Raw genomic sequence first — 26,507 nt, 5'->3', positions numbered from 1 at the left:
GAGACCAAAGGCCCCTTCGTTATCTGCCCACCAAGTAGATTATGGCCCTATAAAGCGGCACATCTTTCCTGCTAAGGCTTAAATAATAGGCTGGAGAGACAAAATTAGCATAGATGCACATGTAATCCAAAACGATGCGCAGAGAATCAAAATGACGCCTTTGGGTTTACGCCACATTGCCCGAGACTGCTTTGCGTTCCACATGCACGTCAAAGATGGAAAATACTTCCTGTAGCTTCTCGAAACAGGGAGATCATTTCTTCTGTGGCCGCAGATTTTGCTTGATTTCCTTTACTAAAAGATGGAAAACAAAATTAAGCATTTTTCTTCTATGTTGCCTTCATCTTTGCAAATTGGGAAATTTAATGTTGAGAATTAGAACACCTAGTACGAATAGACTTGTGCCTTCACATATCAACCTATAATCTGTTTTTTTTTTTTTTTTTAAATATATGGATCTACATGGTAAATGTAAATGGTCTTTTGATCCGAGTTTGGAAAAAATGCAGTTTTTCAAAAAGCTACTTGGATTTTTCAGAGAGGGGTTGAAATATTCCTTAATGAAGAATTTAGAGAAGTTTCAGTTTCACAACGTGTTAAAATGCAGATTCCGGGGCCCACTCCCATCCACGCCTGAGAACCTGTATTTTCGCTGGCGCGGGAGAAACGGCTGGCCTGGCTTTGATGGGCAGGAAGTGGGTCCACCCCAGCCTGCTGGGTGCCTTTCTCTCATGAAGCATCCTCGAGGTTCTCCAAGGATGATGGAACGAGTGGCCTCCACGTCAGGCCTGGGAGGTAAGGTAGGAAGACTCGGCCACAGGTAGAGCCGCAGGTGCGGCAGAACGCAAGGAGAACGCGAGGAAAAGCCCGCGTGGCGAGCGGGGGCGGGGCTTGCTTGGCCCCGCCTCCAGCAGCACCATCGTGGCCAGGAGGGGCGCTGCTGCAGACGTGAGGGGGTGCGCTGGACCACACGGTCCCCCGGAAGTGGCTGTGGAGCTCTGTCCACTGGGATCCCAGCTGCGGATGTCCACATCTTTTGCATTTATAGTATTTAGTACTTTTTTTTTTTTTTTTAACTCTATAGTACTAAGAGTCATTTGCTAAAAGTCACAAACGGATCTAATTCTTTTTTAATTTTGTGGCTGTAGGGATAGAACCCAGGGCCTTATGCTTTCTAGACACCCCTGCCTCGATGGATCTAATCCCCCACTCACTTCGTTTTCAGACACCTTCTTTGGGCATTTGGGGTGCTCTCTCTGGCACATTCCAAGGATGATGTTGCTGTGACTCCCCCAGAGGGATCTCTGTGCGTTCGTAACACTCGAGCATGGCTGCTAGATGCTCTCCGCCCCGGGGACACCCTTTTCTTAGGTGGTGTCAATCCTTTGCGCAATTAATTCTTTTCCTCGCGACAGTTCCCAGTGAATTCCTAACACCCCCAGTGGCTTTGTTCATCCAGATCTCCCTTTGGGATCCTGGTTGTGCAGTCACTGGCTGAAGTCTCCCGGCCAGGCCTGACGTGCTGGGACGTGGCCCTTGTTTGCCAGCAACCGGTGGCTACTCAATCCTCCTCAAGGAGGCAGAGGAGAGCGGTCCTTGGGGATGCTCACAGCATCCTCTCACTCTGCCTTCTTTCCTGTGTCTCAACCGGTCACACCTGTGGAGTCCTTGGACAAGCCCTCATGTGGCCTTGGTGCCACCACTATTGGACTGTGATTTTGGGGGTGCACTGGGAATCAAACCCAGGAATGCTCTATCACTGATCTATATCCTCAGTCACTCATTTTTATTTTGAGACAGGGTCTCATTAAATTGCTGAGGCTGGTCTTGAACTTGTGAGCCTCCTGCCTCAGCCTCCTGAGTCACTGGGATTACAGGTGTGTGCCACCACACTGCGCATGATTTTCATTTTAAGGACGGGTTTGGTTGCCCGGCTCCCAAAGCTCAGTGGGAAGGCTGCTGACTCGTGGGCTGGCTGACAGAGGTCTCATGGGTAGAGAGCTGAGTTGTTTCCTGGTGGGGTGTGTGTGTGTGTTGCACTTCTCATGGGAACCAGGTTGTTAGCTTTCTAAAGCAGATCAGATGGGATCATCCATTTGCTTAAGCCCTGTCTCAGCTCCTTTTGGATTTCTGGAATCATGAGCAATCTTGTTAGCAAGGAACCTCAGTCCAGGCCAGGCCGTGCCCCTTTCTCTGCCTTGTATCCTGCAGGTCTTTTAGCGCCCTGTCCTGCCCTGCCCCCCACCCCCACATCTCTCTCCTGTGAGCTGTGCTCTGCTCTGAAGGCCCTTCCCTGTGCCTGGCAGACTCCTTCTTCTTCAAGACATCAGAGGACGCCGCCTCTGGGAAGCTGTTCAGCTCCCTGATAGAGGCCGCCCCTCCTTCCTTTCCTCTCAGTCTCTGGTGCACACCCCCTTCTGTAATTACTCACTCTTCTTGCTGTCTGTCACTCTGCTGGAGAGACCCTCAGGGACAGGGACAGACACAGACAGCACCCAGGACATGCCAGGTGCATGGGAGATGCCCCATAAAACCGAACAGACAAATATGAATGAAGCGAGGGGAGAGGAAGCCAGGGGAGCCACTTGAACTTGATGGACCACGGAGACCCAGGTTCCATGGGTGGTGATTTGGGTCATTTTCCTAGTTTTGGACCTCAGGAAGGGACTGTGGTTGTCTGGTCAAAGCTGTGCTGCAGCAGGACTGCAGGTCCCCATAGCCCCCTGACACATGCAGTGAGGTTCTAGCCCAGTTGACCCCGGGGACCTGGGGCTCTGCCACCCACCTGGTCAAGTCCTGCAGGACCCAGGACCTGTTCTGTGATCTGCAGCCCATGTGCCACCCCACATATTTGCAGCCTGGCATGGCTGAGCGTGCAGCTGCTATAGCAGGAAAGCGGGCAGCCGGGGTCCTGCCCTCATGGGGCCTCCAGCCCGACAGGGGAAAGACAGTGAGCGAACATTTCTAGAAATGTGCACTTACGAGTGCTCCAAAAGGAAGGCACAGAGGAGCCAAGAGCATTTGCAGGGGCCTAACCTGCAATGGCACTTCCTCTAGGAAGCCATGTTTAAGCTGAGATGTGAAGGGGGAGCAGCAGCTGCCCAGGAGGAAAGGGGCAGAGAAGGAAGGAAAAGATCGGGGCATGTGATGGCTACAGGTGGAGCTTGGCTCCTTTGTGGGGCCCACCAGGGGACTGAAAGGAGAGTGACCGAGAAGATGGAATCACCTCTGGTCCCCATGAGCCATTTAATTCCTTTCTTATTACTCTCTCCTTTATCTATTAGTGTCTTTCTGTGCCCTTGATCTTTCCTGGGTCTAGTGACATTCACTGGTCAGTCTCCGATAGGACATAGTGACTGACCTCAAAAACTGTAATGTTGGGTTGGGGTCAGACTTCGCAGTTTCAGTGAGAGGAGTATATCACGGCCGTGGTGCTTAAGGGCTAAGGAGCCACAGAGAGAAGGAGCCACCCAAATGGGGGCAGTTTGGCCAGGGAAGGGCTTTGAGGAAGAGGTACTTGAACCTCCTAAGGTTAAGAAGGCCAGGATGGGCTGGGAGAGCACCTCCTTAGCACAGTGAGGCCCTGGGTATGGTCCCTGGCACTGCAAAAAAGAGAAAAAGTTAGGGGCACCCAGTGAAGGTCTAGAGAGGGGCCTGGAATCATGGAGCAGCCCAGAGAGAAGCAGTGTGGGGTTGGCCTTCTCTCTTTTTCAGAAGCCTGTGTCTTTGGTCACCAATGACTCCCTGGACAAGATAAATGAAGGAAGCACAGGAGGAGATGCTGGGTTTGTCTGTGGCTCTAGGGCCCGAGGACAGGGAACCTAATGCAGCCTACATTTAAAGGATATGGAAGAGACAACACTGCACAATTTTGGTTCTGCTACCTCATTAGAGGTTTGATCCCTTATGACCAAGCAACAGACTCGGTCTCTTGGATGCAGCTGCACCAGAGCGCAGAAGAATGTGCCGGGGGGCCCAAGGCTGGCACTTTCCTGGACCCGAGGGGAGGACGTGGAGGCACTTTTTCTTTCCTTTATTCTGAACATTTTCCCTCTGTCCACAGGTGAGCTGGGAAAGATAAGAGCAGTCCTGGCCACCCAGCCCTGCTGCCAAGTAGGACTGTCATGGATGGGTTGCCTGGCTTGGCCCTGCCTGACCAGCACCTGCTTTCTGGGCAACAGAGGAGACAGGCAGGTGGGGAAAAGATGGAGTTCTCCCTCGAGGAGGAAACGTGGAGATCCCCTTAGCATCTGGAGCCTATCCTGAGGGCAACGACAGCCCTCAGGAACGCCTGCGACATTAGTTTCCAGTCTGAAAACTGGGAGGGTAACGTTCTTAGGAAGACCATTACCAAAAAAAGAAGCCCCCCCCACCCCCCGCTCCACCCCTGCCAGTGGACCGAACCAGGGCCTCTCAACGTGCTAAGCATGCGCTCCACCACTGAGCTGCACCCCCAGCCCCAAGAGGTTCCACCTGATAGACTTCACACCAACACGAAATATTTTCAAAGACACTTTCTCCCTTGTGGTAGGGAAGGCATGATTATTTCAGTTTCACAGATGCCAAAACTTGGGACCAGTATCAGTTAACCTTTTTAAGGAACTGACTAGAAGAAGCTAATGCTGTTACCCCAGATCTCAGTATATGCCCAAGGTATGGCTGAAAATGGTAGTACCTCAGAAAAAAACATTAAATTACAGAAAAGATCTAAATATTAAAAGATTTAACATATATCTATTTTATGTACTATATATTTTCAATTTTTATTTTCATGCAATTTGTAAAAAAAAAAAATAACTAGCATACCTATACTGTTATTTAAGAGCTATTACTAGGATGATGCTGAAAAAAATATATATATATATAAAAGTAATGGGCAGGAAAGAAAATGAGAAAATACAATTTTAACAATAGAATTAAGGGAAAACTGAAATATAACAGATTTCACTTAGACTTTCCAGTTAAAAACCTCTTATTGTAATTATTATATCAGAAATACCAAAATTCGACAATACAATATGTGGGTGATAGCTGAAGTCTTGAAAAGAACTTAAACCATTTGCTAAAAGGATTAAAAGAGGGAGCGTTTAACCCTTGCATTTGTTTCCAAATAGCTGTAACCCTTTGTTTTCTGGGTACACGTCCTTAAAATTGTCATCAAAATAGTAAGAGAATATTATGGAAGACTTGGGAAACAGAAAACATGTTTTTCCTTTTTTTAACACTTCAAATTGCAGTGATAATTTGATAGATATTTTAATAATATTTTGAATTAAAATTCAGCAGCCATTTACTCCTATTGCCAGATAATTTACAGATGCTAATGTATCTCTACGTGAAATTTCTAAAAGTTCAGCTGAAGTCATTCAGCATGGACGACAATTCAAATTGTGCTAATCTGTCTTTAGCACTATCGCTGGAATTCAGACAGACGGCGTCCCCCGGCCTTTGATGGGGAAGCCCTTGAAATGACTGTAAGAATGTAACAGGTGGAATATGGGCAGGGGGCTGGCTTTGCACCTGCGGGGGGACTGGTTGGAAGGGTCTGGCAGGGACACTATCCTGAGCACTGAGAAGGCCCTTCAGCCCTGTCTCAGAGCCAGGGCTCAGAGAGGGTGTGGGGAGTGGGGATCCTGCACCCTGGGCAGCAGGACTTATTTCCAAATTAAAGCCTGGAGAAGACCCTCTGGACCCCCTCCCACCCCATTCTTTCCCCAGACCCTCCCCTGTAGCTCTCTGGCTTTCAAAACCCAGAGCACAGCCATTAATGGGAACAGAGCAGAGGCCTTCCTATGGCCCTACGCAGCTCTGCCTGCCAGGTCAGCGCTGGCCCAACGGGACACTAGGGACTTCTACCCCATCCAGCCCCGCTGTGACTTTCTGCTAAACTAAAACGGGACCCTCTCCAAGGTGTGCCGCTGGAATGAAATGTTCAGAAAGACACACGGGGAGGAAGGGTCTTGCTTTACTGGTTCTTTCTTTGAGGTCACTTGATGCAGAAGGTTAGGAATGTGGGCTTTGGACGCAGCCACACCTGAACTTGAATCAGTAGCCTCTAGTCTGCTGTCTGCCCCACAGCAAGTGAATTACCTCGCCAGCCTCAGTTTCTTCATCTGTGAAATAGGGATGATGATACTTCCTTGTCAGGTTGTTGTGAGGATTAAAGACAATAATGCGTGTGATGGCTCGTCACCGAACAGGCTCTCAGTAATGGGACCTGTAAATGGGACACCAGCACCACTGCTGCCACCACAGCTGGGGCAGGTCACCGTGGTGACTGCTGCTACAACCATTCCCAGTACTCAGACCCCCACTCCGATTACTATCACCACTACCAGGACCACTGTGGCTCCTGGCTCGCCACCGTCACGGTCAGCCGGGGGCCATTCCCTCCACCTGTCTGAGACCAGTCAGGGAGAAGCAGGATGTACGAATTATAACAGGGTTTCATGATTTCCGAGCAGCTTCAGAGCTTCAAGAGGTAAGGACCCAGTGTTGCTGGAAACAGGATGAAGAGCTGAGGCGCTGCCTGCGGCTCCTGGACCCTCTCAGCAGTTACGGTCACGTCCTGGACAACAAGGCTCAGGCCCGGGAGTGCTATGTCTTTCTCAGAGCATCAGCCACAAAAAAGCAGACTGAAAAGAATTCAGAAACTCAGATGGCCGACAAGAGAAGTCACTCATCAGATGTCCGTCATCGCACACCAGGAGCCGGTTTGCGCTAGAGAAGGCCCTAAAACAGCACAGGCTCAGCAGAGGACAGTTAGGAAGAGACGTCACAAAGAGGACTGGCCAGACATGCTTGTTTAGAAAAGGAGGAAATTCCACAGAAAGTGGAAATGGGGTGGATGTGAGATGTTCGCCGCCCAGACATTTTGCTCTTTAAAAAGGAAGCGTGAGATTATTGAGCTCTAGTCCTGGATAGAAACTAGAAAAATTCATGTGCCGTATTGGGTAAGATTAATTCAGAACTTACCGAGAGTTTTAGGACGTCAGAAGAGAAAGAAGTAGAAGGTCTGGAAAATGGATTTGATAGGGGCAAGCAAGGCAGGATAGGTGTGGCAACTGAATGGGAGGAGAGCTGAGGTGAATGTCGGGGTCAGTTGCCTTAATATGTGGCCAGCACCAGTCATCAATAGATGGAGGGTCTTAGTGGACCAGAGCCATCCTTAGTTTACAAACTAATAGAGGACACTAAGGGTACCTTCTGTTTTAAAAACTCACAGCCTTTGAAATATAATTAACAAGATTGACCTTAAAAAGTATTCAGGCAGAACGATCAGACAGGAATAGATGTCTTTATATTAAATGCCTTTTGATAAGGACAGCTGAAAAAAACCAAGCCAAGTGTGCCACATGTAAAGTGAAAACAACTAGATTTATAAGAGTCTTGGAATCTAAACAGTTTCCAAATATGCCAGTACATTAGACTTTGTGCTAAATTTTCTCAGGGCTTTTTCCAATGACTTCACTGAAGTATGATTTGCATATCATAAAATTCACCCCTTGTAAAGTATATAATTCATTGTTCTTTTTTTGTTTGGGTTTTTTTGTTTGTTTGTTTGTTTGTTTTTAGTAATTACAGAGTTCTGCAACTACTACCTCCATCTCAGATTCTGTGTGTGTGCATGCAATGCTGGGGACTAGACCCAGGGTCTCATGCATGCCAGGCAAGCTCTCCACCACTGAGTTACATCCCCAGCGGTCAGATTTCTTTTTGAAACTAGGAATCTTGTTTAATGATTTTCTTTTTTTCAGTAGTAAGGTAAATGTGCAATAGGCCAAATATTCAAATTTTAAAATTTAATTCAAAATATTTATGTCAAATTTAAGTTGCTGTTTCCTATGAGAAAGACAATGAATGCCGTTCTACTGCAGTGTGCAGCAAAGACCAATAATGCTAAACTTCTAGGCTTTTTCTTTCTTTGGAAAATCAATATAAGTAAGTGAACATGAGCCAAAAGATACTTTAAAAGATTTACTAAAATACTGATGCATTTTTAAAAGTTCAACAGATGAACAATAACTGATGAAGTAATTGATGAAAGATATTCTTCTATTTCTCTAGGAGGCAGCAAAAGGACAGTATCATATATACTGTTTAAAATGCCTGCAAAGATTTTTTTTTTTTTTTTTTTTTTAGCAGCCAGGAGTCTGGGAAGCAGTGAGCTCACTAGTATTTATTAAGCACCTTTGTGCACTTATTTCTGCCTCAGATGCTGCAGGAAGGTCTTTGATAAAATAGAAGTCCACTTGCTAGGCTAGCGTGAGGAATTGCCTCACTCTTTTTCCATTGAGGGCCACTAACTTCAAGTGAAAGGAGATAGAAAATTCTAGAAATGCTTAATTTATATTTTTAATCAAATAAAATTCTACGTACCTGTTTTTAATATGAAAATAATGACAAAATTCTTTAATAACTATAACAAAAATTTAGAAGTGCTCTAAGTTTCTATTATAATCAGTTAAAAGAGGAGAAGGCAAGAGATGGTGGTGGGTGTGGAGATGGTGTGGTGAGAAAGAAAGGGGTCTAAAGAAAAAGAAGAAACAGAGTTCGGGAAAGAGAAGAGGGGAGGAAGAGGGAAGATGTTACTCAGAAACAGGGCTACAAGCTGGCACCGTGGTGCCCGTCTGTAATCCCAGGGACCTGGGAGGCTAAGGCAGAAGGATTGCAAGTTCAAGGCCAGCCTCAGCAACTTGGGGAGGCCCTAAGCAACTGTCTGGAATTAAAAATTAAAAAGGGCTGGGGATGTGGCTCAGTGGTAGAATACCCCGGGGTTCCATCCCTAGTACCATGCAAAAAACCCAAACCAAAAAAACCAACCAACCAGCCAACCAAACAGAAAACCAAATCTCCAGGACAGCCTAAAAGGGAGGAACAGGGTTAAGAGGAAAAGAGAGCGAGATGGGGAGGAGTGAGACCATCCTCTCCTGCACGTGCCCCACAGACACTGAAAGCCAGGTGTTGGTGCGGGTGCAGGTAGGACTCGGTGTGTGTCCCCGAGCGAGATGAAGCTGAGCTCTGGGTGGCAAGCGGCCTCATGGGCCCGAGGTTCTCCAATATTACTCTGGCCCTGCTTCGGGAGGTCGAACCAATGGCCATGAATAGAACGGATCGGGGTGACCGGGGACAGGGCCTGGGCCGGCACTGGGTACTCTGCGCCTCCGCTCCGCATCAGCTGCTGCTGCTGCGCCGACACACACGAGCCGAGCTGCCCACGCGCCTGCTATGATGGGATACTTTTAAGCCTCAATCTAGTTGGTCGTTAGCACAGGTATTCACTGTAACCAACTGAAGCCACATTATGCTAATTTTGTTCATATCCTTATTTACAAATTGAATCATTGAATTCTCACCCTGAATTCTTGTCACAGTTTTGTCACCCAGTCGTGAGTGATGCTGGGCAACTTCTGAACCCTTGTCGTGTTCCAGTCATAAATTGAAGGGACCTGGCTAGATTTCTGAGATTTTATACAGCTAAAAGAATGAATGACTTTGTTTGTTTGTTTGTTTTGGTACCAGGATGGTTCCCAGGGGTGCTTCACCACTAAACCACATCCCTAACCCTTTTTGTTGTCGTTATGGAGGTAGGGTCTCACTGAGTTGCTTAGGGCCTCACTAACTTGCAGAGGCTGGCTTTGAATCTGTGATCCTCCTGCCTCAGCCTCTCAAGCTGCTAGGATTACCGGCAGGCACCACCACGCCTGGCTAGAATGACATCTTTTTAAAAAATACAAATTGAGGGGTAAAATTCCTAAAAAAAAAAAGGTAAACAGAAAAAACATCTTGATTAAAAGATCCTAAAGAATGTGTTATAAATTAAGGGTGAAACAAACAATTTTAAAAGTTATCAGATTCAACCTGCATAAAAAAATCTCTTCTCCTCTAACACAGAGCCTGCCATTTGCCACTAAAACCAGTGTGAGGTAGGCTGTGATAGGCACCAGAACTTCACTGCCTCGCTTTAAATGTTTAAACATTTCCGAGTTGTGTGAATGGAACCAATCATAAAGTCATCGCTGGCAGACTCAGCCTTTCTAAGATCTGGACTTTTCAAAGTCAAAAATTATGCACATCGTTCTGAAAACATTAAATGAACTTGGACATAAAAGGAAACAAGCAATTACTAAGAATCACAAAAGTAGATTTCTGTCCCTTCATCTTTCATTTTCACCAGAAATCACTCGGTTCTGATTTGAGTGTCCCTGCTCACAAATAAAGGGGAACAGGCTGTGGGTGTTGGAGTCTGTGGGCACGGGAGGGCACATGGCCGTCTATTAGTAGAATCAGCCCTTTCAGTTGACAAAGACAACAACCAAATCTTTAGATGGTTTATTTGATCTGCGTGAAAGAGTGGCGGTGGGAATTCTGGCACTTGAATAAGCGGAAACAATATTTTTGGCTAGAGAGACTTCTCCTGAGTTCTCTCGGGGAGCTTGGAGAAGGCCATCTGGACCGAGCAGTATTTCTTTTGTAAAGCTTCGCGTTTGGAAACATAAATGAAAGGTGTGCGAGCTGTAATCGAATACCTATGAAAAGAATTGGCTTTCCGTACAGGGAGGGGGGATTTATTACTGTTTGTAATTTTCTAGATGAAAAAGCTTACATGAGAAAAAGACTCTTCTGTTTTCTTTCTTTATTAAGAGATGAGTTCCTAATTTATATCCCAGCATAGGATGAGCTTATTAATGTTAACTCACTCATTTGCACTCTGTTCTCTCACGACTGAACTTAGAATGCTTCAGTTATGTGATATGTACAGTCGTTACATCAGGTAGTGACCTTGTTTTTGACCTTTGTAATTGTTCATTGAACCTAGATTTTTAAAGATGAACACTCCCCCTTCTCTGGTCTTTAGAGGGTTTGTGAAACTATAATGAATGAAAGATGTTGAACGTTAAGCAAAATCCTTCCAAACCCAAATAAAGCACTTACAGAATGACAGGAATAAAACGCAGCTTGAAAAACTGAAAATAAAGCAAGCCACGTTTGTAGCCAGATACAGTCCAAGTATGAAGAGTCTAGCAAAGTAACCTTTAAAAATCTCCCTCCCTCCCTCTCTCTCTCTCTCTCTCCATATATATATATATACACACATATATATATATGCATATACGCACACACTTTTTTTTGGCTATTCATTCACATTTTTCTCTTACAGTCTCCATTTTGGAAAGAAATGGTGAATTCTTATATTAGGATTTCTTGTAACTGGTGATCATTTTTCAAAAGCAACTGATGGTTTCCTTTATCATTTTTGCCTAATAAGTAAGGAATAAGGAAAGAAAAAAATCTTAATATATAAGTAAAAAAAAAGTATTAAACATACTTGAATATATAGAATTGTCTTTATAATTATGTATTTTTCTATAGAAATTCTAGTGTCTATTAATATCAATATTAACTAATGATTTGTCTGAGAAGTTTTCGTTTTCATTATCCAATTTTTGTACTATATAAAATTCTTAGTTGATAAAAAGGAACTGCTAAAATTATGTTTCTTTAGTAAGTCAATACTAAATTCAGTTCTGAGGGAGAATTTTCAAATACTATTATTTTTTAAAAATATTTTTTAGATGTTTATTTTATTTATTTATTTATTTATATGTGGTGCTGAGAATTGAACCCTCGAACATGCTGGGCAAGTGCTCTACCACTGAGCCACAACCCTAGACCCTTCAAATATTATTGAAATCACCATTATTATGAAAAAATAACTCAAAAACTGAAATTGACTTTTTAAGAAAATCCTTTATAAATTTAAAGCAAATAACCTAGATGATTTACCCTGGCTAAATTATTTTACTAAACAGTTTGAAACTAAAATAATTATGACATGTAGATTTTATCTCAAAATACATTTTTTTCTGGAAAGAGAAGAATTAGTGTGATTAATATTAATAATAGCTTAGAACTGATGTCAGTTAAATTAAAAATGTTAATTTCTGGGAATTAAAATGGGAGCTAGACTATGTAGAATATTCAAACTTTTTCTGAACAATTTTATTAAGGGAAGATAGCCTGGAGTCCTTAGTATCAGTTTGTGACCCCCATTCTTACTCATGGGGAGCTGTGCTAAGCAAGACTCTTTAACCCAAAAATATCTATGAGTTTCCTGAAACAACACAGCTCCAAGTATCAGCACCTGATAGATAGTACTAGATTAAATGATCTGATTATTAATTTTCAAATGTAAAGGGTTTCTCAAATTGCACTGAACTTCTAATTAAGATAAAATAAAATTCTATGATAAAGACTTATTTGCTTACCACCTAAGTAGCCCTGTGAATTTTGTCATTTAGAAAGCACAGGGAAAAAAACAGGACTTTCATTTTTGATAAATAATAATGATAATGATTATTATCCTTACTACAGAAAATGCCAAGTGACCCAGCATTAGCTGTGAGCTTCAGCTATGCCTTGGGTATTTAGGCAGAAAAATAATTTAACATGGGAGCAGGAAGGAATGGGATAAAGTGAAAATACATATTTTTGCCATTTTGGGTCACTTCTACTTAGAAACATTACTTGAATGAAATTTTCATGAGAAGGAAAAAGGTCTCCTAGGAATTTATGAGTATCTCTCTGGGACACAAGCCATCAGTTTCCCATCTTTGAGCGTCATCTGTGCTTTGGACAAAGTATCTGAGGGTTCATGTTGCAATCAGTGACTCACATTTGAAATGGAACAGATTGGATGTGTGTTGGAGGCGATACTCTCTACAACTGAGCAACCTATTTATATGAAATCTTTGCAAACAGAACCCACACTATTTAAACCCCAAGAACCTCTCAAGACCCAGAGTCACCTACCTGCAGTCCCAATTTTTTTGACCAGCCAGTTTACAGGCAAAGTGGAAGAAACATGCTAACTGGATAAAATAGCCATGTGTCCCCACTGGAAGCCCCATTACACCAATCATTGAAACCTTGCTGGACAAAGCACCAGGAGAATTTGCTGTGGGAAACAAGCCTCCGAGAATGGGGCAGGGAAGAAATGACCTAATGGTTACTCCGTCCTCTGATCCAATTTCTATGGTACTGTGTTAAGAAAAGCCGTTCTGGCACACTGTTGTGAAAGTCCTTGCCCCAAGAGGCATTTCCTATTTAAAAAAGAAAACAGCTGAGAACTTATATTTACATTGCCATCCTCAAAAGGCACGGACAACTCTGGGACAATTTCCCCTGGGAACATTTTCAATTTGCAATGGGAAAGAGTGATTTTCTTCATTCAAGAACTTAAATGCCAAAACAGGAATGGCTCTGATTTGACCTTTGTTTGCTGGCCGGTGAAATTTAGGGTGGCCTCTCCCACACCCCAGTTGCTTACAAGGCCAAGTGGCCACCTTCAATGTTATCCAGTATGAAACCTAGTTTGGATGGCTCATGGAGGTGATGTTAGCACACACTGCCCTTCTGCTCTGACTGCCTCGATGGAGTGCATGCTGCCTCAGTTTACCAGTTCAGTAGGCAGTGTTTATCACTGCAGACCATCAGCTGGCATAAGCTCCAGAGCAGAGCGAGAGTAGTGTGTGTGCGTAGGCAGGTATGTGAGAGAGGAAATGGATGGGGTTGTTTATGTATATGAATGAAAGAGTCAGAGGCTCTTCTCTCTAGGTAAATATCTATGTTTATTTGTGAAGGATCTTGCTTTTGGGCTAAGATACAGAAATGGACATATAATACAATATCAACTTTAAAATATTTTTCTATGAAATGCATTGTTTTTTCGATGGTTACTGATGATGTGAAATGATAGGATGCTGTTTATCATGAAATTGATGTATGTCCAAATTGAATGTATCCAGTGCAACATATTCTGCCTTCTGCCTTTAGATTTCTTTTCTTTTTTCATTTTTTTATTTTTTGTGGTGCTGAGGGTTGAACCCAGGGCCTCACACATGCTAGGCAAGCACTCTATCACTAAGGTACATCCTTAGCCCTGTCTTTGAATATTAAGTTATTAAGTGTGAGTCTGTGCAAAGATGAACCTGTGTGTGTGTGTGTGTGTGTGTGTGTGTGTGTGTGTATGTATGTGTAAGTGTTAGCACACGTGCATGGTCAAGGTCGAAGGCAGATGTCCACCGGGAATGACCCATTTAATATTGTTACCCATTTTTGCAAGTCCTGGGATTTTCAGGTGTTCTTGTTACCAGTGAAAGTGCAAAGGAGACTTCTCACATGTATGTCACAGGTTCCACACTGAAAGCTTGTCTTTTCTTCTTTATTTATTTTGCAAGAGCAAATGTTTAACACTTAGAACTTTAATAATTTTTTACTATTCTTTCTTTCCTAAGTAATTTTTCACTGAAGGCACTAAAACTTCATTCCTTATGGAAGTCAGAAGGCTGAGTTTAGAGATTACCTCTAGGATAGGTTTATAAATGCAACTTATTCTCCTATCCTCTTAAAAAGAGGCAAACGGTATTATTGCAAATAACCTTTAAGATAATTAACTGACAATGCTGCAACTAGCATAAAATCTTCCTTCAGGCGACACCTAATTTAAGTGTTACTGGCACAAAGTGGAGACAGATTGCGCATCACCATTGCAATATTTACATAGCAGAAACCCACAGAGCAGGAAACGCGAGACTCAATGATGCACTAAATTAGGAACAACCGTACTCCAGTGTTAATTTGCTTTCTATTCTATCCAAATCTCAGGTCCAGAAATTGGTACAAACACATATACAACCTCCCACTCTTAAATGACTAAACCGGGGGAGATTTTTGTACTTTTTATTCCCCCCCCAAAATTAAAATAACTTGAAATTTATTTCTTTTCTCCACAAGAACCATTTGGTCAAACTGTGTTTATTTCATTACAATTTGCTCTCGCTTTGATCTAAAATTATTTTCATATGAATGCTGCATTGAAAAAACTAAACAGATTTCTATTTTCTCTAAGGCTGTCAATATATTTTATGAAAAGAATACAAGGAGAAACCTGAGAGCTAGATGGTGAGGTATTTGGGGACGGGGAAGGGCAAGTCTACCTTTAGCAATCCTCTCACTGATGAGTCCTGTCTCTGTCCCAGCCTGCGCCACCACCCAGTACAATGTGTCTTCTTAAAACCATTCAAACAGTATTTCTTTTTCTTTTTTCTTTCTTTCTTTCTTTCTTTCTTTCTTTTTTTTTTTAATTCTTCCCCACAGTATTTTCAACACCAGTTTCACCCAAGGCATTAAAAAAACATTTACCTTTCCTAATTGCTGATGTGCTTTAAAGGCAGCGATCAGTTCTTCAGCCCACTGGATTTTTCCTGGGGACGGGGTAAACTGCTCCTGGACCACCGCAATTTGGTTAGGGTGGATCACCTGCTTGCCTACAAGGAGATGAACAACACCAGAAGCAGTTCAACAGACGCATGTTCACACAAAATGTGTCCTCCCAAGTGGCTCCTGAATGCTTCATAGACTGGATGCTAAATAACTAATTTAGAACTTTTCTGAAGGGAAAAAAGAAAAAGAAAACAAACCCTGCAATCAGGCAGGCTTTTCCAGAATCCCACGTAGGAACAAACACAACAATGGAAGTAATTGTGATTCGGATCCTATAGAAATGCCACCTCCCTGCAGATAATCTCTCATTTTTAGTTACAGGTGGACTGAGGCAGCTCGTGAGTAACTTCTTTGCCTGGGACTTTAAAAGATAACATCTCCAAATTAGAGTGATAATTTTGAATTAAAGTAGAATTAAATTACATGGAAATTCTCTCAAATTTTAGAAGTTATCTTTTGCTTATTTTGTAGGATCATGCCACTTCCATGATTTCTTGTAGAATTGGTATGTGGGTTTTCATAAAGCTTACAGAGCGGAGATTACAACTATATTAATATCTAATACTGTCTTACATTGACATGTTTAATTTTCTCTCTTTAGTGTGAACATGTGTCATTTCTAACCCCTAGTAGAAAATTGGATTTCAATGAAAATAGTGTATCCAGTACAGTAAAATAGGAGGCAGCTTTGAACACTGCAGACTCTAGACTATTCTATTTAAATCTTTTAGATAAAGAAAAATTGCAGAAAATATCTCTATCCAAAAATATATCCAGATTTTTCCCTTTCTGCTTATGGAATGAGGATTGAGTACTTTCCTCTTAAGGCACCTTTCATAGCCCAGAAGAAATCCTACCTCTGTAGAAATGCCTTCAAAAATACTTAGGACTCTTTTTGAAGTTTAAGGATTCTAAATAAAAACATCGTACAAACATGAGAGTCAAAGGATTCTGTGAAATCGTGTTGTCATTAAAAAAACAGTTTAACAATCAGGGAAGTGTGAAGTCTAATCAGATCATTAATAAAATGCAATCTAATGTTTTAATAATGATGAGATTATATTTTATTACATGGTAAAGTTATAGACATAATTTGCCTCTTTAAAAATGAATGTACATTTAATGGCCATTTACTCTGCTAAATCTATTTGTTGGCATAGTAATTTGCTTTGCTTTTGAAATAGTTGTTTTCATATTTTGGTAGTACAAATTATATCCTGGGTATTTTATAAAATGCCGATTCCTATTACTGTCATCATTTGTCAAACAGAAAAAGGAACAATGTAAAAAAAAAATTTTTTTAGTGTTTTATGAAAAGAGATTTAAGTAGATAGATAAAACTATCTTTTCTTTATCATGGCATGATTAAAACAGCTTCACTTTGCTATCTCATTCTTATAAAAACATGTAAATAAAGATGCTTTAAATTATTTGAAGAATAATTTCTGAAAATAACATGAATGACAAATGAGAGATCTTTTCAATAGTCGGGGTTGAAATTATATTTAAGTAATCTAATTGCTGTTACAATATTATTAATAAAGGATGTCAGTTCTGGTAGTCATTTCCTACTAATTGTTAGCCCTGAATTTCGTAATTTATGTACATAATTCACATTGATGTGTAAAAAAACAGACTTCACAGGAACTTCTGAGTTAGGTGCTATGATTTGAGAAGCAAGCACAAATTACTTAAAAAATTGTGAAATTGCTGATGGCACTTAAGTACCTGTATTCGGGTAATGAGGATAATTTTAAGAAGTGTGTGAGATTTTAGAAATCCATGTACAGTCACATGAGAGGTTCTCCATCACACTGTGTATATTCCAACAACTGTCTAACAGGCTTTAATGTGAGAACGAGGCAAATATTTTCTCCAGAAGAGTTGTTATTGGCAAGTTACTGAGAGGGTACAAAATTGGATGACATTAAAATTTATGACCATGAAATCCTTTTTACAGTACCACTTGATATATCTTGCTTTAAATCAATACCTGTCAAGTCTTTTAGGTAACTGTATGATGGTGTCATTTTTGTCTTCTACAAAAGACTATTAAAAAAAAGAGGAAAACCTATAGTGCTTCCTATTTATAATCTTTCTTCCCAGCATGTAGTACTGGAGTAACTGCAGTGACCAAGTCAGTTGGTAAAGCTTTATTCCTAGATTTTTGTTTGGGTCTCTTTTTATTCAAAAAGTCCTAAAGTTAGCTGCTATTTATACAGCCAATGTATTGATTTTAAATCTGTCGACATGGATCGGGACCCCCACAAAATGACCACCGCAGAAAAGAAATTACAGGCCACTATTTAGCATATGACTAACTTTAAAAAAAAAAAAACGACTTCATTAATGTGTATGTTTTGGGTGCGCGTGCTTGTGCAGTATTTCACACGTGCATGTACATAGTTCTTGCAGCCCAGACTCCGTCTTCCTTCTCTGTGTCACAGATAACAACGTTTCCACTGGACTTTAAACCTTTCTTCCACCTGCTTCTGATGGGCTTTTCAGAGTTGGGCACCGACCTTCCTCTTCCCCACTCCCTGCCTTTCCTCTCTTCTTGCACAAGGATCAAGGTATGGCAATTAAATGCCAAACGATTAGTGCAAACAGATCATGAGTAGTCTAAAATACTCAGTAGAAGCATTTATTTTTTTAAAAGATACTTCAAATAATCTCATGCCTTTAATGACCTTTTATTAGTATGTAGAAATATAATTGGGACAACAAAGACCTCTCTCTGAAAATTGCAAAATGGCCATGGTGTGTGGCCCCCCGTTTGCTGCCTCAGCCGCTGGACTCGGCAGTGGGCACTGTGCCCTCGGTTCCTCCCCGTTCTCCCGCCTCCGTTTCTCCGTTGCCCTGTGATTTACTCCTCCCCGTGGTGGAGAAACAACGGTGCCAGGTTCATAAGTTCCTCGTGCTGAGTTGGGCACCGTCTAGAAATTTAAACCTGATTTGAAGTGGCCTGTCTTCTGCAATTGAATTGGGGACCAATTTAATTTCGTCCAGCATCTTGGAGGACCTCTGAGGCTGCCTTAGAAGCTCAGGGGCAGACGTGAGCCCAGAGGAGGCTGAGGAAAGCTGGGATGCAGGGAGGCTGCGCACAGAGAACAGGGCTCGCTCTCACTGAAGTCGTTCCCATTTCAGGGCACATCTGGCTGCCTGGCAGCCGACGCCACGCATCCACGGCCAACAACATCGGGCCTATTAGATAGATTGCAGGGAGCTTTCCTCCTGCTTCTTTATTTGGGCTCCATCCTAACCACTCGTTGGAAAGAGGCAGCAGCAAGCACAGCCCCATGGATGTGGAGAGGGACTCTTTCTCAAGCACTAGGAAATGTAGGGAGGATCTGCTGAATATTAGTTCAGATAACTGAAAATCATTTCTCTATAAGGGATCATAGGATTCAATTAAAAAACTGGGATTCATGTTTATTTTAGTTCTTTATGGTAAAAACAAAAAGGTCAGAGCTTATTTAATTTCTAACATAACTATACTTTTGCTTTGTAAGTCTTTCAGTTTTATTTCAGGTTAAGTCATCATCCATGATGATACCTTTTACATTTGAGGGCACTTTAGGAGACACTAACTAGATGATTCTAAAATTCTTGTCTCTTTTCCTTGTCATTTGGGTATGTTTCTAGTATTAATATTCTTAGAACTTGCACTATGAGAACAAATAAGAATAAAAGAACGTATGGTATTTCCCTCCTGGTTGCCCCATGTGTGTGTGTGTGTGTGTGTGTGTGTGTGTGTGTGTGTGTGCCCACTGCACATGTGTTTATGCATAGGATTCTACCGTGATTTTTTAAAAATAGATTTTTGTTGCAAAAACACAATTTTGTGCTGCTCTCCAAGTTCATGGGCATTTTAGTGATTGGACACACCAACTGTCAGATGCCCAACTACCCCCCAAAGTGGCCTGTAAGGAACCCTCTGATCCTAGTGCCAGCTGTCACCCACAGGTGTCACCAAGTGCACAGACACTTATTGGGATGTTGGAGGGAAAGAAGGGGCTTGAAATGGCAGAAGAGCAAAACACAAGTTATAAGTAAAAATCAAATCACAGAAAATGTCAGGCATCATGGCACATGCCTGTAATCCCAGCAACTTGGGAGGCTGAGACAGGAGGATTGCAAGTTTGAGGCTAGCCTGAGCAACTGAGTGAGGCCCTGAGCAACTGAGCAATACCCTGTCTCAAGATGAAAAATATAAAGGACTGAGATGTAGCTCAGTGGTTAAGCATCTCTGGGTCCAATCCCCAGTACCAAAAACAAAATGAAACAAAAAACAAAAACAAAAACAAAACCCCACAGAGAATATTGCCAATTTTTTCAGAATTAAATCAATATTTTGACCATTTTAGGAAAAATTTCTTCTACCCATCAACTCCAATTCTTACAGCAATTTACTCAAAAACACTCCTGTAACAGCCTCATCCCTTCCGTTAGAGCAACCAAACTGTAGTAAAATACATAAAGAGGTCAGGAAAGAAAATGGTAACAAATAAAAGAGGAAAGAAAAATGAATGGTTGGATTTTTGATTTGCAGAGCCAAAGAAAAGCATGACAATTTGTTTGTCCAGGGGGGTTGTCACTGCATGGCTTTTCCATGCTTCAAACAGTGGACTAAGAATGTGAGATATACAATGACACCAGAGAAACATAATTCATGGGTAAATTCCTATTTTTCTGGAATGCTCACTAATCTAGACTCTGATTTCTAAGATACCATCAGGGATCCTACCGGTGAAGCCCATGGCAGCAGCTTCTCTGGACTGTCTGAGAAGCCCATCTGCGTCCCGAAAATCAATGTACACCAGGTCTATGGCTTGTAGGCCAAAGGCCTTGGCTACGACGACAATCTTTTGTCGGGCGTAGAGAATGTCCTGGGTTTCTTTACTACTTGTTGCACCTGAAAGCAGGAAGAGGACAGAAAAAGGAGGCTATAACTCTGGAAACCACACTCAGACATCTAGTATAAAAACTCAGTTTGTAAAGACATGTCTCCTGGGAACTGCTTCCCAGCAAAACAGTTATTCAAATATAAACCGAGAGATCCAGGGGAGGCAGCCTGCAGCCTCCATTGCCTCTGTGTCACTAGCAAGGCGGCCTTCAACACAATCACTTTGACAAGCACCAGGACAAGCCCCTCCCCCCTCCAGGAGGTGGAATGGGGCTCCAGTGACTCCTGATAGAGTTTCTCCTTCTAGTCGTGGCTCAGAAAGTGTCAGTCCAAAGAAAACACCATGAAAAGTGGCCAGGACGCCGTGCAGGGAGCACAGACTGGACTGTGCTGGGGTTGTCCCAGCCGGGCAGGGGCTGCGATGCCCAGGCCCAACTGAGAGGCTGAGCCAAATACTTCAGCTGCAGGGTCTGGATGGAGCACTCGCGAAGGCAAGGGTGTGTACCTGGGGACAGGCAAAAAGTGTCACTAAGCCTTCTATAGTCCACTGACCTGTGGGCCACATAGGAGGCTCCTGGAAATACTTGTATTAAAATAAATTCCTGTTTTCGCCTGGAAGGACGGTGGGAGTCACTGTTTATACTTGGACCACAACACTCGCTGCTCAGGGAAAGTGTCTCCAGGCCACTGGGATACGGTTCCCAAAGCACCCTCTGTGGCCTTGGCCCTCACAGCCTCCGGTTACTCTCACACCGGCCAGAAGCACCATGCTCGGTGGGGGAGAAGGAAAATCAGTGAAAACCGGTCATCTCAGTAGACCTTTAATGAAAAGGGCTCTGAAATGCACTGGAAGATAACTAAGGCGCTATGTTAAATAATATTTACATACTACATTTACTGTAGAAAACAGGTCACTAAGATCAAGGTGAAAGTGTTTTAAATTTGTTTTGGAAGCTTCGACAGCCCTCAGACTCATGCGAAGAAGACCAAATATTTGAGCAGTCCGGAGGTTGTAAACATATTAGGAGTAAAGTAGATGCCCTATGTTCTGGAAAGACCCTGGGGCTCAACAGGCTTTTTACTAGTTATTTTAATAAAGGAGCAGAAGTAGTAATGTATTGTTCTGAAGCAGGACAGCTATGAGGAACTCTAAATTATCAGGAAGTGGTGTCCATCCATTGTCATGAAAAGCCATTGTCATGGCTGGTAAATATACATTGTTATGTAAATGTTCATTCTTGAAGGGCAAAGAAAAAATTATGTGTACACACAGTCTCTCTCACACACACACCACACAGAGGAAGAGAGAAAGGTTTTTGCCACCTATGCTGGCTCGAAAATCTTCTCCTCCAAAAACAACTGCGTCTAGAGAAAGACCCACTTGAGGCCCGATCCTGAGTGTTTCTTCACACACTGCCTGGAAAAGAGCAGAACAGAACCAGTTCTCACAGATGCCCAGGCAGGAGCCCAGGAGCCCAGGAGCCCAGGAGCCAGAGCACCTCAGACAGACCCAGCTCCTAACCCAGTCTTTCTGAAAACAGACTGACCCTGCAGCCCAGGCCACCCTTCCCAAAGGCATTTAATGTTGCCCAAGATAAGTATCCTGCTTATCACTGCTTTGCTTAGTGGATGATTTTCATATACTATTGCTATATGCTAATTTAGTAAGATAGTTCAAATTTTAAGTTGTCTAATTTCTAGAGAAACTTTGAGTTAGCTCATTTTGATTTTACTGCTAAGTTACTTATATTTTACCCAAATTTGTTTTTGCTTTAAGAGACTCTTAAATAATAAACATAAAGCCACAGGAAAAAAGGAAGGCATTTTAAAATCAAACTAATTGGATTATTTGCATTAGGATCCAGTAAATGGTCTCAGGATTAAAGACACACAATACAAAACCTACAACTTCAGAGGGGACAACAAAGTGCAACAAGTCAGCCACAATGTGTTAGTAAAGCAGCGCTGACATTTCTAAATGAAAGTCAAGATTAATAATGTTTGTCGTGGACATAACTGTGAATCCCGAAAGGTGCAGATGTAACCTGCCAATATATATATGGGGATGGCAAAGAAATGAGGACCCAGTGGGGCCACTGTTGATTAATTTCAGGTATTGCAAGGGCCCCTAAGTATATTATAGAATAAAATGGCAAAACAGTGCTTAAAATTAAATCACTATATGAATCTGTTTGCATCTGAGGGACGTGCTTTTGATTATATTTCGAGGCTTCCGGGGCAGCTGGAGGAATTTGTGGTTATTTGTGTAAAAGAGCTGATCAGGAGACAGGGCTTGAAACAGCCCCCAAACATTTGCACTGGGCCCCTCCTGCATAGTCCCACAGGTCTCAAAGTGAGCATTTGCTCACACATTCTCTCCAGTCCGGGTCAAATACCTTTTTCTTTTGTTTTTGGTGATTTCTTTCTCCTGCTCTCTCAGGGGGAAGGGAAAAAATGGTGGGCTAGAAACTCTGAGCAGGGGGCGTAGGGGGTGCTAGATTGCTGCTCGCAGGTCAGGTGGAATGAGAGGCACATTTTGGAAAACAATATAAATGCCCGCTGATACAGAAGGAGAAACAGGCTGGCCCTGAATGTGGTCAGGCAGGTAGTTTAAAGCAGCCACTCGAGGCTGAAACCCCGGGCTCAGCTCATCTCCCTGACTGGATATTAGAAAATATTTTATGTTCAGTGTGGCAAATTGAGATAACCGGCTACAAATTACTCGTGTACATGAACTTATAAACAATAGTCTGATCTGCTACACAGTCTGGATAAAGCTGCTACAAAGAGGCCAGAAAACTTCCCCACGGAAAGGCAGGTCATTGATAGGAAAAGAACAAAGTTAATTCATAAGGGTGACAAAATAAATTTTCCATTTATTTTATACATTTATTTAAAATAAATTTCCATTTATTTTATACATTTAATCTATAACGATTTACAATTCAAGGCATATTATACAGTGATTTTTTTTAAGTTAAAATTATCACTAGGAATATGTGGATATTTCATTGAGATATTTAGCAGTGGGAAGCTTTTCCTTTCTACTTAACCAATTTCTTTGTTTTTTTAAGATGCGGAAAATCTGGTTTTTGAACTATTACAGAAAATAAATGGTGTTCAAGGTTTACCATGCTTATAATTCTTCCAAAAATTTTTAGTAGATGTTAGAATTGAAAACAAAAGTTCTCTTTCGGTGACAAATAAGACACTAACTTATGTAACCACGTTATGAGTTTCTTACCTTAAAATTGAGCAAACCCATTGCAGTTTCCACAAAGGGGATTAAATTCATTGGTTGTTCAAGTTTTCGGCCTTTTAAGTGGAGTGAAAATTTGTCTGAAAACTAAAATCAAAAGTGTCATAGGTGATTAATGGTGAAAAACTAAACTAAAATAAAAATAAAAGTAACAATCACTGAGATGTAGACAGAAACAGCACTTCAGTCTTTGACCTGACAGAGTAGTAATACCCCAGTCTCCTCATTCACACAAAAGAATGTTTTTTTAAAAAAAGGAAAGACCAAAGAAAAAAGGTAACAAAGTTCCCACCAAACTAAATAGCAAAACCCGAGCGTCACCTCCCCCCAAAGGAGCAACTTGAGGCCTAGGAGTTAGAGATCCGGGTTTAACTGCTTCCCTTGAAAACATATTTACTGGAGACCCCTCGCCCTCTGCATTAAATGCAAATGGTGGGCCCTTAAAACAATGCCCTGGCTCTACCTGCCTCTGTTTTTGTTTCCTGGCCGGCACTGACATCGGTGTGAGTGCTCGGCCGCCTTGCCTTCTACGTGGGTCCCTACCATTCATTACAGCACCATTACCCTTTGTTCCGAAGGGTTGTCTTCATAATTTTTTAGCTTACCTAGGAAGACCTTAAAAAGGAAGTTTAATTCTTTGAAGACCAAAGCTCGCCAATTTTTTCCATGAGACCAGTTCACAGCCAGCTCTGCGCTGCCAGTGGGTAGCCCAAATTCCAAAATCTATCATCTGGAAACATACAAAGCTCTCGCCCGGGTCCCCCACCCCCCTTTCAAAAGGGGAAAAAACCCACAATCTAAATTGTAAATCTATTATGTCTATCTAGATCTAATAAGATGTGGGAAGATAAAAAGGAAACACAGGTATGATAAAGATATTTTTGTAAATAAAGATGAAAACATATATATCCATTTTAAATTTAAGGAATATTCAGCCATTAATGGATATCAAAGGAAAAGGGAATTTTAATCATCTCTCCATTCAGTCTCAGTTGGGTAAATCATATCTAAGAGATTTGCATAAATATAAACCATCAAAGACTTTTCATCTTCAAAGGGGGTTTCAAGACCCTATAAGCTTTGTACTGTAATCATCACAGGTCACCACCCTGCAGGAATAAGGCTGCTATGGCAACATAAAAAAACTAATGCTTAAGGCTTAGCATAATATTCTGACTAATAGAAAGGAAACTCATTTTAAAAGCTGGCAGCCTATTTACCAGAAGCAGGATTAGAGGTGTTATTTCCCCTTTTAGCTGCCCCCTCCTCGCCTGTGCACACCCCCCCCCCTAAAAAAAATCTAATCACTGGGATCTTTAAAAAGCTTTTGAGCAATTTGCAGTAACTTTACAATTAGGCTAAAATAAATCACAGCTTTCAGTAATGAAGAATGATTCCCAGTTGCTCCCTGCCTCCCTTCCTCAGACAGCATCAGCATCACCTCCTTAGTAACTTTCCAGGGAAGGAATGACCAAAACAGCCGGGACCAGAAGGCTGTACGCTCTGCGAGGAGACAAAATGCACGGCACTCGGTGCAAAGGAAAATACAACGTGATTTATGTCACAATTAAGCTAGAAAATGGGTAGTGAAACGTTAGCGGTTTGGATGTTCAGTATGTAGCAGGAGGTTTTCTTTTCTCCTTCCAAAAAGAAAACTTGCACTACTCTTTGCCCAGTGCTTTGTGATAACCATTAGAACGACAAAAACCTTAACATTTACAACTAGGTAAACCCTTTACAAGATCTTCCCTGTTCTTAGTGAGCCAAATCTGCAGTGCTTTTGTTTTTAAGCCAATAGGGGCATTTAAAAATTAAATATGCTAGCCCCGCCCTCCCCCTCCCCCTCCCCCTCCTGCTTAAAAAATTGCATTAAGTACTAACACAAAAGGTAACTAGTGGAGAAGTTTCAATTAATTTTTTCAAAAGGAGACGATTAAATGTTTCCGGCCTGGTAAAGTGTTCATTTCAGTGAGGTGGAGGGGACCGGGAAGGGGGGTAGGAAAAGAAGGGGGAAAAATTACAAAGAGATTGGGGAGGAGATGAAGTAGCAGGGCTCAGCAATTCTTTCAATTCCAGTGCACACCCAATAGTGTGTTGGAAGAATGCACACTGTTCGGGATTTGTGGGAGAATTGTCCCACGACAAAAGAGGCAGAGTTACGCTTGTTATAGTCCAATAAGCCGTGCCAGTCAAACAAGAACCCACACTAGCGACAAAAGGCGAGCAAGAGATTCTCACACAAAAGAAAACAAGTAAGCCCATCTTTCCGTTGCGCATCAGGCTCTGGGCTTTACGCTTCGCATAAATACAAACGGAGAGGAAAAAATAAACAGCCCAAAGACTTCTGTTAACTACAAGTTCTATTTAAATTGCTGTATGTACCTCACATCCCAGAATCTGAATCAGCAAAGAGAGGCCGCAGCTAGAAGCTGGGGTGGATCCCCACTCTTAAAATAAAGGTAAGGCCGCTGATACAGAGGCATTAGGGGTGCAACCAAAGGCCAAGAGTGACTTCAGAGTCCATTTCCATCAATGCAAGTCATATCTGAATGGGGTCGGAGCCCTCAGGATACCAGCACACCGGAACCAGTATCTCCCAGCTTCTGAGAGTACCCTTGGAGAGAACTCCCAAGTTCAGGAAGCAAATATAGGTCTTCAAGGAGAATCCAACCCAGAACCATCCAACTGAAATATGACAGAAACTACAAGCACAATTTTAAACTTTCGAGTTGGCATGGGCAAAGAGTAAAATGAAACAGGTGAAGTTGGTTTTCATATCTTATATTGTACCCGCTAGAGTCCAATGTTAATTCAATGTGCAATCACTATAAAAATTATTGAGCTATTTTACATTCTTTTTCCCCCTTGGGGGAGTACAGATCTTCAAAATTAAGTGTGTATTTTATACTTACAGCACATCTCAATTTGCACTGGCCACATTTCAAGCGCTCAATAGCCACACGTGGCAGGTGGCCCCTGCACTGGACCGTACAGACCCAATATATTCAGATTATTAAAACGGCGAGAGTTTCATCGAGTATCACAGCTCCTCAAAGG

At 42.2% G+C, this 26,507-nt stretch overlaps 1 protein-coding gene across 5 annotated transcripts in view; it reads right to left on the bottom strand.

Moving 5' to 3' along the window:
- Window positions 1-26,507, bottom strand: part of CLYBL (citramalyl-CoA lyase) — a 232,198-nt gene that overhangs the window by 6,082 nt on the left and 199,609 nt on the right. For all 5 annotated transcript variants that reach the window (XM_079136897.1, XM_079136895.1, XM_079136894.1 and 2 more), the window contains exons 4-7: window positions 23,436-23,537; window positions 21,515-21,608; window positions 20,033-20,200; window positions 15,205-15,329 (exon numbers count right to left, since the gene is read on the bottom strand). In XM_079136897.1, coding sequence (XP_078993023.1) covers window positions 15,205-15,329; window positions 20,033-20,200; window positions 21,515-21,608; window positions 23,436-23,537 — 489 coding nt within the window. The remainder of the gene's footprint in view (window positions 1-15,204; window positions 15,330-20,032; window positions 20,201-21,514; window positions 21,609-23,435; window positions 23,538-26,507) is intronic.

The sequence above is a fragment of the Sciurus vulgaris genome, assembly GCF_902686455.1.
Source record: "Sciurus vulgaris genome assembly, chromosome: 4".
In the NCBI taxonomy this organism is placed as follows: Eukaryota; Metazoa; Chordata; class Mammalia; order Rodentia; family Sciuridae; genus Sciurus; species Sciurus vulgaris.
Note: the sequence above shows the minus strand (reverse complement) of the source record. Positions and strands in the feature narration are given on the sequence as shown.